This window comes from Antechinus flavipes, chromosome 1 (assembly GCF_016432865.1).
Source record: "Antechinus flavipes isolate AdamAnt ecotype Samford, QLD, Australia chromosome 1, AdamAnt_v2, whole genome shotgun sequence".
NCBI classification, from domain to species: domain Eukaryota; kingdom Metazoa; phylum Chordata; class Mammalia; order Dasyuromorphia; family Dasyuridae; genus Antechinus; species Antechinus flavipes.
This window is the reverse complement of record NC_067398.1, coordinates 63,837,209-63,858,112: the sequence shown is the minus strand read 5'-3', so window position 1 is coordinate 63,858,112 and position 20,904 is coordinate 63,837,209. Positions and strand designations below refer to the sequence as shown.

The 20,904-nt window shown below is 35.9% G+C and overlaps 1 protein-coding gene across 1 annotated transcript in view; it reads left to right on the top strand.

Annotated features, from left to right (window-relative positions):
- EGFR (epidermal growth factor receptor) overlaps positions 1 to 20,904 on the top strand; it is a 248,849-nt gene that overhangs the window by 195,621 nt on the left and 32,324 nt on the right. The window contains exons 14-20 of the mRNA XM_051983949.1: positions 1,901 to 1,991; positions 3,008 to 3,165; positions 7,037 to 7,075; positions 8,604 to 8,745; positions 9,783 to 9,905; positions 10,851 to 10,949; positions 18,893 to 19,078. Coding sequence (XP_051839909.1) covers positions 1,901 to 1,991; positions 3,008 to 3,165; positions 7,037 to 7,075; positions 8,604 to 8,745; positions 9,783 to 9,905; positions 10,851 to 10,949; positions 18,893 to 19,078 — 838 coding nt within the window. The remainder of the gene's footprint in view (positions 1 to 1,900; positions 1,992 to 3,007; positions 3,166 to 7,036; positions 7,076 to 8,603; positions 8,746 to 9,782; positions 9,906 to 10,850; positions 10,950 to 18,892; positions 19,079 to 20,904) is intronic.

Sequence of the window (20,904 nt, the reverse complement as noted above, 5' to 3'; positions counted from 1 at the left end):
TGTGTCTATCTTTGTACCTTATAGTCTTCAATCTGCACCATCTGAATTTTCTTGATGATTCAGAGTGATGTTGATTACAAAAACATTTAACAGCTAGAAGCAATAAGCATTTTTTTAATTAAAGCTTTTTATTTACAAAATATATGCATGAGTAGTTTTTTTAACATTGACCTTTGCAAAGCCTTCTCTTCCAAATTATCCCCTCCTCTCCCTCCACCCCCCCCCCCCAATGGCAGGTAGTCCAATACATGTTAAATATGTTAAAACATATGTTAAATCCAAGATATGCATACATATTTGTACAGTTATCCAACAAGCATTTTGGACCCAATCAGAACCAAAACCATGTGTGCTTTTCTAATTTAATATACTTTCCCAAAGATGCCCTTCATCCCCAAATGGTATCTATACAAATTCTTTCTCGCTGCTTCTGCTCTGTGTGGAAAATCCTGAGAAAAGCAAAAATGTAACCCTCAATTAAAAAGTCATTTGATTACTAAGCAAAATACCTACAAAACATGTTGGAATTGACTAAACATAATGTTTAACATTTTTTAGATCAACCCAAATGGAAGTCCAAGAGGAAATTTTGAAGTTGACATGGGGAAAAGAGCAGTTAGACATATAAATAACTAGTTAGGAATAAAGTGTTGAATTCAAGAAGATGAAATTAAATTATGGAGAAGATTTGGTATTTGTAGATAGGTAAATAAGAAGATTTAAGTTCAACCTTACTCTACTAGGTTTCTTCAGGTCTGAATATAAGCCAATGTCTCATGGTGGTTAGGAAAAAAGGTGAGCTCTTCAAGATTCATGGAGCTGGGATTATTATCCTTGCAGAGACAACTATGCTCAATTAATATAATGTTAAGTGTTAAAATCAAGGAAGGAATGTACAACCACACTGGCATGTACAAATACTTCCAGGACAATTCTTATTGAGGAAATATAATAACCAAGGCTAATTAAATAACATTTGTGGTATCCTAACTAGAAGCTTTCTTATTAGTTTATAACAACTTACCATTCAGTAGCTGGGATTTTTGCAAGAAAATTCCCTTCATCAAGTGCCTACAATGAAAGAAGAAATGAATTTGGGTGTCAAATTATGAGGGGGGATTTGATTTAATGAGTACCAGTTGCCTCAAATGAAAATGCTTCCTTGCAATCTGAACCATCTGTGTCAAATTTACATGTTTAAGCATTTATTGTGTGCTGCCTAGAGCAAAGACATGGACTTAATCAGCATTCACATTTCACTTTTTTTAACATCTGTCATTACTATCACATCTTTTGAATCGGACATCAACTTTTTCCTCAATTGTCATTACTACTTATTTGAAAAAAAATCTCTAAATGAAATCTTAGGGGTAATGGGAGGTTGGTGGTAATGTGAATTCTGATTCACATTTGTAGCTTATTAATAATCCTTCACTAACCACAGTTCAATACACCTCACTTTGCTTCCTACATATTCTTCAGATGGTATTTCCCTACCTATAACTTTCAAAGTTTGTGATCTCATTAAGACTTTTCTCATCATTTTTTTAAAAGCAAATCTCTGAGAAATATAGGAAAGATGTTTTCTTATAATTCATTGTTATGCTTTTTTCTAGCACACAGGTGACTATGGGCCCAGGTGATATGGGTGTAGTCAATAAATCTAAACCAATAATGAGTCATCTTTTTCTTTTTTCCTGGCATTGCACCTGTTTGACCTTGAATCAATGCCATTAAGTTGGACTGTATTTCTATGTTGGATCACATAAGAGATATTTATCTTTCAAATAATTATAAACCTGCCATCTGAGCTAATCTAAACCTGTATTCTATAAAAAATGACTCTTTCAGAATTCCAGTTAGAAGCACTGATCAATTTTTTCATTTCTTCTTCTCCCAGAGAACCAAGAGAATACATGGAGGATCTGAAATGTATGCAGTGCCATCCTGAGTGTCTGCCTCAGGTGCAGAATCAAACCTGCACAGGACCGGTAAGAAACATATCTAACAGCCTCACCTCACAAGCAACAAACATCACCAGAATAAGGATCTTTTCTGTATTTTACTCAGAGAACAGTGTTCATAATCCATAACCTTCAGAGAAGTTGCTGCAGAATAGCTCAGAAGCATCCCCTGGAAGCTTCATAGTAAAGTATCTTCCTACAGTGTCCTGGGAAGTAAAATGTCACTTATAGTCATCCTTTAATATACCTAAGTCTGAGCCCATGCTTATACAATAAGCAGAAACACAGCAGTATTACGTGATACAGATTCCTCTACTCACTTCCTCCTAAGGAAGTCACAGGGCTTGGCATATTAATTATATTAATGATTCATATTCTTCTCATGTTCATAAATATTCTGGGTGACTCAACTTAGAACTGACATTGGTAAACTTCCAGGGAAAGGTAACCAAGTTTGTTTCCATGGCATTAGGTCCATACCTCGTTAGGACTGATGGAAAAAACTGGGCATATTAAGCCTTACATTAAAAAGTTTCAATGGATAGAGGGAAGTAGAGGGAGAGTACAGAATAGCTATCCCTGACATTTTGGAGAATGGATTCTATTATTCTATTATTTGATTCAGTCTCCAGTGGAAAAAACTAAGGTGAAAGGAGTAAGTTTACCCTTAAGGCAAGGGGCTATCCCCAATTGGAATGACCTGGTTTGAAGTGGTAGGTTTTCCCTCATTGAATGCCTAAGCAAAGACAAAATGAAAAATTTAGAATTAAGATTTAAAAATTGAAAGGAGTTTAGTAATCATCTGGTCCAACTTGTTCATCTTATTAAATGTAAGGGAGAGGTCAAGTAGCTTCTTTTACATAGTAGACCAAAATTCTTTGCCTCCAAATCTAGTGTGATCTATGCATAATATCACATTGACTCAGTATCAGGGTTGAAATATCTAACTTATTTTCTCCCTTCTTAGGATAAAATACAGAACTGAAGAAAACATTGCTACCTAAAGTATAAAGCTTACAAATTTACTTTGTTTTTTTTTCTAGGGTCCTGACAAATGTATAGCGTGTGCTCACTTTATAGATGGTCCACACTGTGTTAAGACTTGTCCAGCTGGAATCATGGGAGAAAATGATACCTTGGTCTGGAAATATGCTGATGCAAATAAGGTTTGCCAACGATGCCATCCCAATTGTACTTATGGGTAAGTAAAAGATTTAGTTGACTAGAATAAAATGTAAAATTACAAATGAATTTCTCTGAAAGCAATTGATAAGAAGCTAAGGTTATATCAACATGTGCCATTTTTCTGCCACTATAACACATCCAGGCAGTTGAACTAGTTTCTGTGTGTTGGTCTGGGTTCAGGGGTTAATACTTCACTGTCTTAGTGGCTGCATTGATTGTTTTAATATAATACAAATGCAAAAATCGTACTGAAAAAGCATCTCTTCATCAGGATTGATGTCATAGTAAAGAAAGCCTAATGCCTGGTACAGACTACAATGATCATAAAAACAAGTGTCTTCAGGCCCTAGAAGTAATTTATTTTGAATTTTGGTATTTTCTCATAGTAAGTTTGTTCCATCCAATAGTCCTATCTCTATTTTTTAAAATAATAGCTTTTTATTTTCAAAATACATGTAGAGATAATTTTCAGCATTCACCCTTGCAAAATCGTGTATTCCAAATTTTACTCCCTCTCTTCCCCAACTCTCTCTCCTACACAGCAAGTCTATATGGCAATATATGATATAATATATATGGTAAACATGTACAATTCTTCTATACATGTTTCCACATTTATCATGCTGCACAAGAAAAATCAGATCAAAAAGGGAAAATATGAGGAAAAAAAAAAAAACAAAAGACAAACAAACAAAAACCAAAAAAAAGTTGGGAAAACTATTTTGTAATTCACATTCAGACCCAACAGTTCTCTTTCTAGACACAGCTGTCTCTATCACAAGTCTATTGAAATTGGCTTGAATCACTTCATTGTTTAAAAGAGCCACATCCATCAGAATTGATCATCACATAATCTTGTTGTTGCAAGCAGTTCTGTCTCTAATTTGATTAAAGAAAACAAAGTTCAGTGATTCCCAAAGTTAAGTTCAAAAAGTGTAAATCATGAGTCATCCAACATTTTTGAGACTTTTCCAAACTTTCCTAAGTCAGAGTGAATATGTCATGATGAAAGTAAATGCCACTAATAAGGGAACTAAGGCTCTTGTAATCTTTCCAATGCCTATTAAAATTTTTCATTATCATTATCACATCATTAACAGTCCTATCTGACTTCTCCTGCCTGTTCCCTTTGAAGTTCAGAGTTCATTATTTTCAGAGTCTCATCAGCCTTTATTAGGCAACATACCTTCTTGACAGTTGATCAGAAACTCTGTTTCCTTATACTGAAGACAACATGTCTTCACTAAATATAGTTTGAAATTTCAACACATTTGTGATTTCATGGGTTTGAGCATGAGATCACAGGCCATCCATGCTGTTCTTCTCTGTGTGTTTCTTATTCATAGGCTCCAGTAAATCCTCCATACAAACTTCACCTAGCATACTGGAAATTCTAATCTGGGTTTTAATATCCTAGGCCATAAGTATAGCATAAAATGGTAGAATAAACATTGAATTTGGAGATAAAAGTTTGGGTTCAAATTTTGGCTGGGTCAAGTCTTGGGGCTGCTAGATGGCATAATGGAGTTCAAACTTAAATTAAACTTAAACTTACTAGCTGTATGACCTTGGGCAACTCACTTAACCCTGTTTGCCTCAATTATTTCTTCTGTAAAATGAGCTGGAGAAGTAAATGCAAACCACTCTAGTATTTTTGCCAAGAAACCCTAAATGGGCTCTTGAAGAATCAGAAACAATCGAAAAATTGATGAACAACAAATTCTTAACTCTCCTTCTTACTATGCAACCAACTTTTCCAGCACTCATGTGTTCAGTGGAATATTTGGCAACAAACACTTCCTGTGTAAGAATCATCATTGGCAATAATACTCCACAGCCCACTTATATCCCACTTACATTACACTTACATGCATCTAGACATTACCCCTTGGACTCCCTGTAGTTTTGCTTCTTTGATAGTAATATTCCACAAGTAGTCAAAATTATCAAGAAAATATTAGTAAATTTTTTTTAAGATGTGTTTTTTTATCATTAAGTTGCTTGGAAAATGCTGAAAGCATTAGTCAGTTTCCCAAATGCAATACAACCTCATCTCCCTAATTCTGAGCCTGGATATTTATCCATCTTTAGCCCTTTTCTGGCTCTACATAATCTTTTACTCAAGAGGGGTATGAAGCAGATCTTTACTAAATATGGGTTTGGGGGCTCCTCCCAATCTATCTGTGACATTTGCTTACACAATTAACATTTAGAGATGTCATCTCCAGGGAAAAGAATTTTTAATAGACAGGACTCTAACTAGGTTATAATCCCAGTGGCTGAGGGGACATGTTAATGTGATTAAGCCTTTAAACTTTTATAATAGTTTTCTATTTTCTGCACTTCTCTTCTCCTGGGACCACAAATCACTTTAACCTCGGGTGGCAAAGAAGCTGAGTAAGGAGCCTGGAAAGAAATACAACTCTGCAATTAATAATGCTTGGCCTTATCGCCGATGGCTTGGTCCCACAAATTTTGTGGCCACAGGTTTATAAATTCTGCCATTAATTCAACTAAGCACTCAGGAGGAATTTTTCCTTTGGCATTGGGACAATGAATGAAAAGGAGAGGTCATGGGAAGGTCTTAGAAAGCTTAGGAAATTATAAAAAGATAGTTTCTCATTTTGATTAGGGCTTGAAGTAACCTATGCTATTACAATTTATTTCACCTCCAAAAGGTCATCAATTCGACAGAAACTGACCAGTTAAATTTGATTCAAATTAATAGATATGGGGGAAATTAATTTCAAAAATCTTGATAGTAATGAAAAAATCAATCTATTTGGAATGGGAAGGATGGGAGGAGGTAGTAGAGAAGGAAAGGGGTCTAAATTAATTATTTCAGCAAAGCAGAAAACTCTTGTCATGGGAACTTTCTCTACTAATTCAGATTTGTATTCCACCTATAATTTAGTCTCAGTGAGCACAATTTAGTTTGGGAGCGTTGAAAAGTTAAGCCATGAAACTATTTTGTGTTAGCAGCAGAGCCTAAGTCCATTTTCCCCAAACTTCAAGGTCAGCCAAGCCCTCATCCACTTATCTGAGTCTATATTGATTAATTATGATCAAGTAACATGTTGATAGACAAATTTGCCACTATATGACTAAATCTGGGGACACTATTAACTCCAAAGTGCAAATTAAGTCAACAAGCATTTAATAAGAACCTACTATGTGTCAGACATTGTAATAAGGACTGAACCTAAAGGGCACTATGATGGGAATAAGGAGGAAGTCAAATATTTCTAATGATATCTTTCATATAAAAGACATTTCATCAAAGAAATTTTTATTGGGAAAAAGGTGAGTATGAGTAATAACAGTGAACAAGTAGGTTATTTGCTCACAAACCTTAAAAATGTAAAGATCTAGAGGAGGGAATAGAGTTGGTTCTCATATTTATATTACTTGAATTTTCTTAACTTCACTCATCTTATTTAAAATGAAAATGGGGGGGTGAGGGGCAGGTATCCAGATGCTTTTTATGTATGAAGTGCTACACATCTAGAAATCTGTAAGATTGACTGGATTTTTTCATGTGGACAATGGTCATACCCATTCATACATTGCCTTACCTACCATCCAGACCATTGTGAGACATTTTTGTCTATTACAGACACATTTAAAGGAAACATTTATAACATTCCTCCAACATGGATCATGCCATTAACATAATTATCATAGAAAATACATGTAAATCACTTTACAGATTTTGAAGAAAAATGTAAATATCAGTTTGGAGGTTTATTTTGTCACCTAGTGGATCAGATTAAAAGAAAGTAATAATAATTCATTTGTGACCAATAGGATTCAGTGGAATATGACTTTGATTAATTTTTAAAGATGTAATAACTGATGTTGCTTTTTTTTTCTTCCTTCTTTTGCAGCTGTGACGGTCCAGGTCTTGAAGGCTGTCCCACACCTGGGTAAGTACTACAAGTATACATACATTAATTCATTAGTCAGTCAACAAGCATTTGCTAAGTATTTCCTATGAGTTAGATATTGTGATAAATACTAGTAATAAAAAAAAAAGGGAGATTTTTTAAAAAGGAAAGATTTAAAGGCGGGAAAGGGACCTGTATGTGCATGAATGTTTGTGGCAGATCTCTTTGTAGTGGCCAGAAATTGGAAACTTAGTGGATGCCCATCAATTGGAGAATGGCTGAATAAATTGTGGTATATGAATATTATGTAATATTATTGTTCAGTAAGAAATGACCCGCAGGAAGATTTCAGAAAGGCCTGGAGAGACTTACACGAACTGATGCTGAGTGAAATGAGCAGGACCAGGAGATCATTATATACTTCAACAATACTATATGATGATCAATTCTGATGGACCTGGCCCTCTTCAAAAATGAGATGAACCAAAACAGCTCTAATAGAGCAGTAATGAATTGAACCAACTACACCCAGCGAAAGAACTCTGGGAGATGACTATGAACCATTATATAGAATTCCCAATCCCTATATTTTTGTCTGCCTGCATTTTTGATTTCCTTCACAGGCTAATAGACACTATTTCAAAGTCCAATTCTTTTTGTACAGCAAGATAATTGTTAGGACATGTATGCTTATATTGTATTTAATTTATACTTTAACATACTTAACATGTATTGATCAACCTGCTATCTGGGGGAGGAGATGGGGGAAGGAGGGGAAAAATTGGAACAAAAGGTTTGGCAGTTGTCAATGCTGTAAAATTACCCATGCATATAACTTGTAAATAAAAAGCTATAATAAAAGAAAAAGAAAGAAATATTTCCTTGACATCAAATAGCTAATTCTTCAAGAGAGAAGACAACATTTAAATAACTAGGTAATTACAAAGTATACATAGAATTATATGGAAGGTAATCTAATTACCAGTAGAGGGACCAGAAAAAAGCTCCTACAGAAGGTGGAATCTGAGGTATGCCTTGGAGGAAGCCAGGCAATGACAGGTGGAGGTAATCCTAGAGAGTACTCTAGTTTGAGGGTCAACCTTTTCAAGGAATAGCAACTAGGCAAATGTCTAAACATAGGAAAGCCAGCTTTCTTTTTTCTTCTTTCTTTCTTTCTTTCTTTCTTTCTTTCTTTCTTTCTTTCTTTCTTTCTTTCCTTCTTTCTTTTCTTTTTTTTTTGTACTTTGAATGTTATAAAGTCTCCTGTTTTTTCTGTTCTCAGTCTTAACTGCATCTTTTCCCGTTCCCTACAGAGGGAATTATGACTACCACTTCCTATACTTTTCATTTTCATATGGTGATATGTGACATTTATGTGTTGTTGTTTTTTTGTCTTTGATATGGATTTTTATTTGTGAGATAAAGGGGAAGAGGTACTTGTTTTTAATGGCTAGTATGCCAAAACACAAAAAATATACTCAATATTATTTTTAATTAAATTTTAATTTATAAAAATCATTTTTAAGTCCGTAAAACATGTTTTTATCTTTTTCATTCTCCATTCCAGCCCCAGAATTTCTTCCATTGCTATTGGAATTGTCGGTGGCTTTCTTTTACTAATAGTTTTGAGCCTTGGTATTGGTCTCTTCATTCGAAGGCGCCATATTGTCCGTAAACGCACACTACGCAGGCTGCTACAAGAAAGAGAGGTAAGAGGCTAAGCTTCCATTTTGCCCATTTCGGAGCTTATTATGTAACTAGCTAGATTTCTATAATAAAGAGCTTTGATTATGCAATGAGGGATCCTGATTCAAATACTCTCTCTGATTAACCTTCAAGTGATAAATGGAACCAAATTTTATTAATCTCATAGTTCATGACTGGATCTCTTCTTGAAAGCTTTCATTATATTAGAGAACCCAGAGTTGTCTCATACCATGATGAGGCATCAATACATGACTTCATTTACAATATCATGAATGGAAAATACATATGTCACAACAGGCTTCTATTAGGTAGCTCCATATGTATGGTGATGTACTTGGAATTATAAGTCAGTTCATAACAGCAACTACTTATTAACCACCTACTGTGTACTCGGTGCTATGCTAGACTGTATGGTGTAGTGATTTCAAGACCTCTATTATAGTTCCTCTTGTTAGAGAAAAAAGGGGGGGAACTACAACTTCCAACAATTATTACTAGACAACAATGCCTGTGGTGCAGTGGAGAGAACTGAGCTTGATTTTAGGTCCTTCCTCTGAACTTACTTATATGGATTTGGCCAAGGCAATTATTTCTCAGGTTTTCTTATCTCGAAAATGAGAGTGTAGAACTAGCTAGCCTCAATGGTCCCTTCCACTCATAATCCCAATATAGCATTAAGAAGGCTACCACCTAGATACCTTCTTCACCAGTTGCTTTCAGTTCTTGTCTCAGTGGAATTTTCCTTTCCATGGAAATACATTTCCAATATTATAACTTTGTTGGATCATTATATATTCCACAGAGCAAACAATGTTTCCAAGTGAATTGCTGCTATCTTCAATCATCCTTCATGCTCTTTTGGAGACAATATCTCTTGGCTATTCAAATTTTTTCCAGTAATTAATTGGAATTAAATAAGAACCACACACAACTGTTCCTTAGTATTTGATCTCTATGAATGGTTATGCTCTGAACTTTTTACTGTCCCTATGTATCATTTGCAACTTTTCAACAGGTCCTTTCATTTTTTTCTTTATAGCTAGTTGAGCCTCTTACCCCCAGTGGAGAAGCTCCCAATCAGGCTCTTTTACGGATCCTCAAGGAGACAGAATTTAAAAAGATCAAAGTCCTTGGCTCTGGAGCTTTTGGCACAGTGTATAAGGTAAGATGATCCAGACACGTGGTCATAAAGTGGATAAAAGGCCTTTGATCGGACTGATACATGGACTGTGGATAGGGATACATACACATGTGAAGTGCCAGTACCACAAACAATGGCAACAGAAAGGTGTATTATAGGTATATATTTTTCTTATTTTTACCACATGATGTTTGTAGCTTCAAAGACCTGGGAGTTTCCAAAGTCTTTCTCAGACTGATTATGCTTTCATAGCTTTTGTGGGACATCAATGGTCCTGGGGACAGCTTATGCAATGGACCTCAAATATTTTGTCATGAAGAGTAGCTTGTCTTTGAATGAAGTGAATATAAATAAAGCAGGAAAAGGGAACAAATTGGAGGTCTAAAATGGGTTGTTTTCTATTTTCATTAAAATTCTTCCTTGTTCATGGTTTAATGCCTTTAAGTCCCATATATGTTTCTTCAAAGTCCTAAACCCACTGTTGTACATTAGCTTCAACATTCGGTAATCCTTTTTCTCATAAATGTATTCATGCAAGGCAGGTTACCTTTTAAATAGTTCATTAGAAATCACAGTCTTCTTTTTCAGTCCTCCTTGGCAAGTAATGACTTAGATTAGAAACATTTTATCCAATTGGAGCTTTTAAAAAAATATTTATTTTTATTATGAACTTAAAATTAACAAGCATAAACATATCCTTACTCAAAGAACAGAATGATTGGAACATGCCTCCCTGGTTCTCTAGTGTATATAGCTTGGATTTTTTTTTTAAGTTTATATTAAATTTAACATAGAAGTTCCATTATATTACCTGATATATATTCCCTTCTGAACTTGGATATGTTCTCTTCTATGGATCTGTATGAGGTATATTTTCAATAAAAATAATCTCATTTGTAATTCGAAGTACCAGGAATGGCATTTCCTATAATAGGAGAACTTCTCACCTCAATGTTCTTATTACAGGGACTGTGGATTCCAGAAGGAGAGAAAGTGAAAATTCCTGTCGCCATTAAAGAGTTAAGAGAGGCTACTTCTCCGAAAGCCAATAAGGAAATTCTTGATGTGAGTTTTCCTCTTCTGTCTATAGACAGAAATCTTCATGTACCTTTTATTTCAAATAATTTCACGTTTTGTTTGCAGGCCATCCGTCTCCTTGAAACAAGCACGCTGAAATGGGCCAATCCTTATTTTATTTAAGATTTTTTCTCCAGGACTCTTTTCTGAGTATTGCTTTTACCTAGCTTTTCTCTCAGTTGTAGTTGGGATGAAGCTGTAGAGTGAATGAAGGAAGCTCCTCAGCTCCAAACTATCTCCTACAGTGTTGTCTCCCCTGGCTTGTCTGAGGAAGTTAAAAAAAAAAAAAAGGGTTTCAGAATTCCAGAAGATTAAACATTGAGACCTACAAATCAAAATATTTTCAAGTCAAAGACTTTTTAGAGTTAAATGATTTTTGCCTAAGCTAAATGCAGATACACTAAATGCTTGGGATTGATTGACTAAATGCATCATACTTTACCCACTATATAGAAGCACTGCTTTCTACCAGTTCCTCATCTCCTCCAAAAGAAAAAAAAAATTTGGATTCAGCTTTCAGTTATGTATATGTAGCTTATTTATTTTGTGGCATTTCCACAGTGTGTATTTTTCCAACTGTGACAGTTCCTTCCTAGAGTTTGCTATGTTCCCAGCTTTCATTTTATGGTTGTCACTGTATATGCTCAGAAATTCAAGTTCATTTTTATATTAGCCTAAACAATACCTAATTAGGAAGATAAGCTTGCTGGAGTTCTGGAGAACAAAAAAAAAAGATTATAGAATAAAAATACCTGGAACCTATTCCTAAATTAAACGTGAATGTTTGGATTATTAACCCAATTACCTATCAAGGGTTATTTGTAGTGGAAGGACTTACATGAAATGAGGCAAATTATGAGAAGCACATGGTGACCTTTAAGAAGATTTATAAATTTGAACCTCATAGCACCCTGTTTGAAATAAATAGAGAAGGTATTATTATTATTATTATCATCTTTTAAAGGTGGCCATAGAAGCCCTTAAAGTTAAGGTCATCTAGATTACACAATTAGTAAATATAATAGCTGGTATTTCTCTTTAAGGCTGACAAAACATTTTATAAATATTATGTCATTTTATTCTGTGAACAATCTTGCTAGGTAGATCCATTTCATGGATAAAGAAACTGAGGCATATAGAGACAGTGTGACTTAGTGAATAGTTGGCATTTAAGGCTGAATCTGAAATCAGTCAGATCTTTCTGAATCTACATCTAGTGTTGCATCTACTGAGTCACTCCATACATACACTGAATGTATGAAATGCAATTTCTAGTCCAGCATTCTTTCCAATACACATATTAAATAAATAAGAAAAACTCAGATTTTCCTATTTCCAAATTTCAAAGGACTCAGTTTGTTTTGAAGCTTGATCACAGAAGTCAGATAATTTTTTTTTCCTCATTTGGATCCAACACATGACATGAAAACATAAGAAGCCAATGGAACACAGGCCTGATTGTAATGTACATTGACATGATGCATTCCCTTGTGGCCAAGCAAAACACCTTCTCTGCATTTCACACCCGAATTAATTAACTCCGTGAACCCCTCCCTGTTTTTATAAGGTGCTTTGGTAGAATCCTTTTGCATACCAGATACTACACTAATCAGTTTGGCATCATTGAAATTAATTATAGATTTATCAAATAAATACATGTTCCATTTTAATGATTTACAAGCAAATCACACCACCTACCTCTTAACAAGTGATGGGGAAGAGCATTTTCTAGTGAGTGACAGCTGAGAAGGTGTAATGAGAATAGGGGGGGCAAACACATGGTATTTCTCACATACTGATCCAGCCTTTCTCCCCTAACTATTCTGCTTTAAAACCTCCAGAGAGATGGTTTAATGGAAGAAACATGAACTCTGACTCTAATCATCCTTAGCAACTAGTAGAGAAGGAAGTAAAGACAAAGAGTCCTGAGCTATCCTGAGATTAACCCATGCTTTAACAAAGAGAGATCACTATATAAGAGTGTTCCTGGAGATTCCATAAAGAAATTCCCTTTCTACTTCCTAGCTACATGATCCTGGGCAAGTCATTTAACTCCAATTGCCTCAGCAAAAAGCAAAAAAATAATCATAATAATAAAGAAACTCCGTTTCTTTTTTTTTCTTTCTTTTCTCTCTCTCTCTCTCTCTCTCTCTCTCTCTCTCTCTCTCTCTCTCTCTCTCTCTCTCTCTCTCTCTCTCTTTCTCTTTCTCTTTTTTTTTCTGCTGAGGCAATTGAAGTTAAATGATTTGCCTTGGGTCCCACAGCTAGGAAGTATTAAGTATCTGAGACCAGATTTGAACTCAGTCCTTCTGACTTCAGGACTGGTGCTCTATCCACTGTACCACCTAGCTGCCCCTAGAAATTCCCTTTCACATAGAGAACTAAAAAGCATCCTCGACCCAAAACTGAAATCAAGGATTAACTATAACTTTGTTTTATTTGATGGTAGGTCTCCTTTCACTATGAAGTTAGACAAATCATTTCAATATTATGTGTCTCAGTTTTCACCTCTTAAAAATGATTGAAGTGACCTAGATCATCTCCAAGCACCCAAGTCTTAGCTTTGTAGAAATAAATGAAAAAAAGTGCTTAGTAAGGGTATACCTTTAATCAATAAATATGCATTCATTAAGGGCTTCATTCCTATGTATCAGATAGTGGCAAATTGGACTGGTGGATAAGAATACTGGGCTTGGAGTCAGGAAAATCTGAGATCAAATTTAACATCAGATACTTACTAGCTGTGTGAGCCAGGGCAAGCCACTTAAGCTTGCCTCAGTTCCTCATCTGTAAAATGGGGACACACTCTCCAGTATCTTTGCCAAGAAAACTCTACTGGAAAAAAGTCCATGGGATCACATAAAGCTGGACAAAAGTAAACAATGTGTATCCAAGAATGTGGCAAATACAAAGAGGTAAATACAAAGAGGCAAAAAAAAAAAAATCATTCTTCTTTTCCTCAAGAAATTCACATTCTAATGAGAGAGACAGCATGCAAATAATTGTTTATATAAGATATAGAGAGAGTAACTGGAAAGAGGGAAGACACTGGCAGTGTCTGTGTATAGAAAGGGGGAAGTGAAAGGGGAAAGAGCTCCTGCAGAAGGTGGGATTTGAGTTTAATCATAAAGAAAGCCAACATGGGAAAACATTCCAGGCATGGAGTAGCCCATGACAGAGGCAGAGCTGATAGTGGAGCGTCCTGTGCAAGGACTGGATTTAATGGGATTAAAATGACTAGAAAAATAAGAAAGGGCCAGGCTATAAGGGCTTTAAATGCCAAAGAACATTTTCTTTTTGGTCCTCAAGGAAAAATGAGCCATTGGAGTTTATTGACTAGGGAGGTGGCAAGAATCACACTTTAGGAAAATCACTTTGACTGAGGTGTGCAGTCTGGACTGCAGTGGAGAGAGACTTGAGGCAGTATTGTTAACTAGAATGTTATTGTAAGAGGTGAGAAAGGAGAAAATGGGCCTTACACCAGGTTGTAGAAGTAGAGGAAAGTAAATGCATACAAGACATGTTTTGTAGAAATAAGAACAATTCTCCAAATTCAAACCTTTAGAAGCTTTCTATAGGACTGAGAGGTAGAAGAAATTCTCTATGGCATGGAGGCAGTGTGTATCTATTGCCTTTTGTCCATTTTCAAAGAGCAACATGACATGCAAGTGAATTGGACTTAAGTGACAGAGGGTCAGTACATTCTCTTCTCCACTGGGTCCAGTGACTAGATAAAGACCAAGATGGCCCCCCCTGTATATAGAGGAGCAGCACAGGTCTCCTGGACCCTCAGACTCACTCTATCTCCTTTACTCAACACCATCTTTCAGATCCTAGCTGAAGATAAGTGATTATAGTTACCTAAAATCTCCATCACTCTTTTATTTTGCCTTTTCTTCAACAGGTAAATTCCCTTTTTCTTCTCTTATGCATGCTTCTCGTCTGTATTCCACTTCTCCTTCCGTAATTGTTTTGTGAAGGAGTTGTCAGACCTTCTGTTTTCGCTCTTCTGAGGCTATTGTGCTAATGGAAGGTGGGCCACAAGAATGAGAGATGGAGGTCTGGCCAAAGGTTGTAGAGTATGTTCTGTATAATCTCATGAAGAGCAGATTTTTAAGGGTTGAGCTTTCTTTGCCCAGTCCTCCCAATGCATTTTAAAGGAGGTTTTAATTTTTTTTTTTAATTTTAGTAACTTTAGAAAAGATGTGAACCATCTACTATTTTTTTAGAATTAAATATTTTATTAGAAACAAGTAAACTGCTTAGTAATAAAACAAATTGCTTAGTAATTATTTAAAACTCATTTTAATGCATAGACTATTATAACACTTTTCAGTCCCCATTCCCTTTGAGTCTCCATCAGTATTTTAGTGCCTTTTTTATTATTCATCTTTCCTAATATAATTGTTATTAGCATCTATTCCCTTCTTCCAATTCTGGTTTTTCCCCATTTTATATAATTTTATTAAAGTCTTTCCCACTTTAGATTTATGAGCCTATGATCCCTTGTAGATTTCTCTGAATTCCTATCCTTTTTCTCTTAATGACCATATCGGTCTGAATTTTATCAAACTGATGAAGGCCAGTGAATAAAGAGAAAACATGATGAATGGTGTCTGCTAAAATCCTCATGTCCACAGGCCAGCTTTGGCCCTGAGTGTAGGAGAAAATTATTCCCATGGTATAATTGTAGATGAAGTGAAATGGTGTTTTTTTGAATTATCAAAGGCGTGTAATTTAAGTGGTTCAGATAAGTGAACATGCTCTTTTGCCCCATTGGAAGGCATTTGGCAACTAACACACACGGATTCCAGACCATGTTTACTTTTGATGATTTGGTTAACTAGAGAAATCCTTTCCAACTCTTGATGCATTAAAAATGTTTCAAAGAATACAGGGACAAAGAAGAGTCAAGACTGAAAAATCACTGCAGGGAAGGGACAAAATAATAGGCATTTCAAGGTCACCAAAACATCACCAAAAGCCTGAATTTGCTGCTCAAAAAAAAATCCATTCTCATATTTTAATTTGCTTTTTGACAACAAGTCCCACGGGGACTAGGCTAATTTAGGAGATTGTTGAGGAATACCAAGCATACTTGGGGTGGGTCACCGTGTACCTTAATGATTTCCAAGATAAACAGCTAAAAACAAAGCTCACTTTTTGAAAGGGATACCCACCTAAACAATGACCCTATTATGCTTTTCAGAGGGAGCCACGACCTAGTTTCATTTGGGATATCAGATTTAATAGGTGCTCAAAAGAATTGGGAAAAGGGCTATATTCTGTGTGGCCCATCCACCCACTCCCTATATTATGTCCCCCAAATCCCTCATCTCCAGGTCAGTTGCTTGCAGACATAACAGATGGATAGCTTGAACTGCTCAGGTTTGCAGATTTTTTTTTTCCTTTCCACTAAAATAAAGACAACATGGATAGGAATTTCGACCAGTTCTAGAGGAAATCAGAATGGAAAGAGAATTTCTTTGGTGTTGTGATTGTACAGTTTCCCAGATGTAGGGGAGAGACCTGATTAGTACTTGTTTGTAATTCAGCTGTGTGCTGATTTTTGCCTCGAATTTTTCAGCATCAATTCAGCAAAGATGATGGAAAGAGAATCCAAAATAGTATTGTTAGTACCTCGGGAAAAATAAAAGAAGCTTCTTTTTGCAATTACAACACTGAAAAGACTATCTTGGGCCAAATGACACCATTATATCATTTCACAGGCTTGATAGGAGGAAAACTAGGTCATAATTGATAAGATAAAACCTCTTTGGGAATAAATCTTTGATTTTTTAATTTGAACCCCTAACATATAATAGGTACTTAAATAATTGTTGACTGACTGGATGAACTGCATGGTGCATGGAAAGTTAATGATATACTGGTTAGTTAAAGAAGCTATATAACATCAAAAGGGTAGAATCTTCAGTTCCACTAAAAAGAAATTCCTGGGTGCCATTTAGCTGTTAGTAGGACATTTCTATTTACAACATCCCAAAGAGAAAGGGTATTCACAGCAGAAACACAAACAACAAATCTCCAAGGGACAGAATTTAAGTTGATCCCAGATCTCTTGAGGAGCCAAGAACTAACCTTGATTACAGGTTCTTCTCAAAACATTCTCTTGCTGACCAGTTAGCCTCTGCTGGACAGTGAATATGGTGCCACAGAATTAGTTCTCTTTCTATTTTGTACTTTGAAACAAAAGTCCTAAAATTTAAGAATGAAAATTTAGGATTTTCTTAGTCTTATTAGAGCAAATTTTTCTCTCTAAGAGTGGAGTCATTTGGACTTTTCTCTGTACAAAAATGGCAGGAGAGTTAAATAAATTTCACATTCATTGATCGGTATCATATTCAGAACCCTGACTTGGCAGTCCTTGCTGGATGATATGGATATAACATTAGGTATAAACTTGTCTGGTTTTCTCATTAGAAGGATGTGGAAAGTTCACAGACCTTTCTCCATCCCTTTTTCATCCTCCTCCACAGCCCCAGGAAAACAGATTGATTTTTAGTCTCTAATGAAATCTAAACCCTCTTAATAAGAATGAATTTGGATTCTTTTAAATAACTTTTTGCCTGTTTCAAATAGAGGATCAAAAGCATATCAAAATGTATTAATTCAAGTTGCCGAAAATGTTCTTTCCAGAATCAATCAATAAGCTGTTAGCAAGAACTTACTTTGTGTCAGGCATTTTGCTAAGTTTCGGAAGTAAAGGCAGGATAAGATAAAGACAGAAATCTAGTCCCTGCCCTCTAGAAGCTCCCACTCCAATAGGGGATGCAGCATGTAAATAAGTTGGTGCATACTGTGTGTGTGTGTGTGTGTGTGTGTGTATACATATAGTCAAAATTTCTCTACAGAAATTTTTTTGATTTGTTGGTTCTGTGATTTGGATATCCTAGAAAGAATGAATACCGTGATATGTCATTGGTATTTCCTTCCTTATTGCCTTATTGCCTTATGGAAGCAATCCTGTATTCTTGAAGGTTTTGCCAATATAACACAATTCTGGCATGTCCTACATGAAACTGGAAAGGCTTTGAGTCCAGACTCCACAACAGACTGTGTTTTAATGGTCAAGGGCCAACCAAACAAGTTCTGAGAGACTCTTCACCAGAAGGCTGGCCACCAGGTGATTTTTTTGGCTATAGCACCCAATAAAACTGACTGCTGAGACATAGAAGGCTGCTGGCATCATTACAGGGTTCAGGGACACCAATACTGAAATTGCTGACATTGAATAATTTCATAAATCACAACCAACCACCAAAAATTATTCATTTTATGCATTCATTCATTTATTCATTCAACATGCATTTTTAGATGCACATATGAAGTCTCAACAGAGAGCACAGAGGAAAAATAAAATAGCCAACTCAAAGAGCTAACATTTTGTAGAAAAAGAAACAAATAAATATAAATTATATACGAATTCAACTCTACTTGTTTGATATACTTAAGACCCCTAGAAGTGCCTTCTTCATCACTTCAGTTTGGTTGACTGCAATAGAGTTAATGCCTTCAAACCAGCCCAATGGAATGGATTCACTGTCATCTTCAGGGTCCTAAGGCATCAAAAATTGCCCTGGGTGCCCTATCACCTTTTTAATCTCAAAATATGATTTTGAGACTGCTGATAAAATGTGAAAAATTCATCTTGTTGTAGTTATATAATCCTGATCAGTCTTGAATTTGGAGGTATCCAAAAGGTGAATTGAGGCAATGAAATGGTAAAATAGATAACTTCCTGCAGTTAGGAAGACCTGAGTTTGAATTCTTGAAATCCTTCTTTCCCGCCCTCCTTCCTTTCTTTCTTCTTTCCTTCCTTCCTTCCAAGATACCCTATTTTTGATCTTTTTTGGTCCTTTTGCAAACAGGGTAGTACTAATGTTATTTTCTTTCTTTCTTTCTTTGAGCAGGAAGCCTATGTAATGGCCAGTGTGGACAATCCCCATGTGTGTCGTCTCCTGGGAATCTGTCTGACTTCTACAGTCCAACTCATAACACAGCTCATGCCATTCGGCTGCCTCCTGGACTACATACGGGAACACAAGGACAACATTGGCTCCCAGTACCTTCTCAACTGGTGTGTGCAGATAGCCAAGGTAAATAAAAGGATTGTAGAGCTTGGCAGAAAATATTCATAGAAGCAAGCACCATATTGAAAAGGGCTAATGGGAATAGTCAATGCCCCTGAAGGCAGACATCATGAGAATTAATTAAAGGAACTATCAATGTTTAGTCTGGAAAGGAGAAGTCTTAGGGATATACTCACTGTCTTGAAGTGTTTGAATAGCTATCAACTGAAAGAAGGAATCCAGCCTCAAAATGGTCAAACTAGGAACAATGGGTGGGAATTGTACATAGGTTTAACTTTGTTCAGAAGTAGAATGCCATGCCATAGGACAACAGATACATAGAAGCTAGAGGGAAGTTCTAGGGTGATCTATTACAACTTCTCAATTTGCAGATGAGGAAACTGAGACCCAAACAGTATAAAAAAAAACCTGGCCCAAAGCCACATAGAAAGTAAGGATAGAGCCAGAATCTGGTCCTGTTTAGCTCTTCCCACACAATGGCTATAGTGGGAAATACTGGATGACAATTTTGAAGGGTGTTGGAAAGGGATTCTTGATCAATTTTTGGTGAGATTAGATGGTCTCTGGGGGATCAGTGGATAGAGTATGTGGGCTAGAGTCAAGAAGACTTGAGTTTATATGAGGCCTTGAATACTTACCAATGCTATGACTCTGGGCACATCACTTAACCCTGTTTGCCTCAGTTTTCTTATTTGTAAAATGGGCTAGAGAAGGAAATGGCAAACCACTGCAGTATCTTTGCCAAGAAAACCCTAAGTGTGGTCACAGAATCAGATATGACTGAAAAACAACTAAGCCAAAATAATCATCTCTGAAGTTCTTCCTCACTCCTAGTTCTGTGAATACCTCTGTAATCCCTTCTTAAGTTGGTAAAAATGATTCACACTGAAAGAAAAACAAAGTTCAACAAGTTCCCAGTCTTTCATAGGACAGCACAGAAAGTACAAAATCTACCCCACGTTTTAGAAACCTATCTCATTTTATCAATTAATTTTTATTTCATTACCATAAAACTTCTCTGAAGCTATTAACAAAGAGCATATTTGACTGGTATGGTTTTCTTTTCTCCCATTCATTCCCAATCTCAAGGGAGATTCTCTTGAACTAAAATGTTGTCAAAAGTAGCATTAAGTAGAAGGGAAAGAGAAACCTGAAGATTGTGATTTTGTTTTTTATATGTTTTCTATTAGTGTGTGTGTGTGTGTGTGTGTGTGTGTGTGTGTGTGTGAGTAAGTGTGTGAGTATGAGGGTCTCTGCTAGCATGTATTTACATATATATCTTCTTTGGCATTTTGTATTTGAACAATGAACAACTTTTTGAAAGCACTTTTCACTTTTACTGTCCTTCAGACTAGCTTATTTCTCAGTGAACCTTATTCTAATAGGAAATGAAGTTTGCTCAGTATACTCTCAGTTGACCTACATGTCAATAAGCAATTGCCAAAAACTGAGCAGGCTCTTGGTTTAAGAGCCCAGGGAATTGTGAGGTACATGAAACTAACCTAACCTCCTGTCAGTGCCTGGGTGACTTTTCTGGGTCAGTTATGTATAGAGATTTAAGAACCTGGATTTCAAGTCAGAGAATATAGGTTTAAATCCAAATTCTGCTACTTCTTGTTACCCAGAACAATAATCATAATTGCTCACATTTATATAATGCTTTCAGGTTTGTGAAATATTTTGCATACTTTATCTCATTTGATCTTCAATATTACCCTTTTCGGTAGGCATAGTCTACAATTTACAGATGAGAGAACTCAGCCCAAGTTAGCGTAAATAACTAACTCATTGCCCAAAGCTAAGTAGTATCTAAGGTCAAATTCAAACAGGGA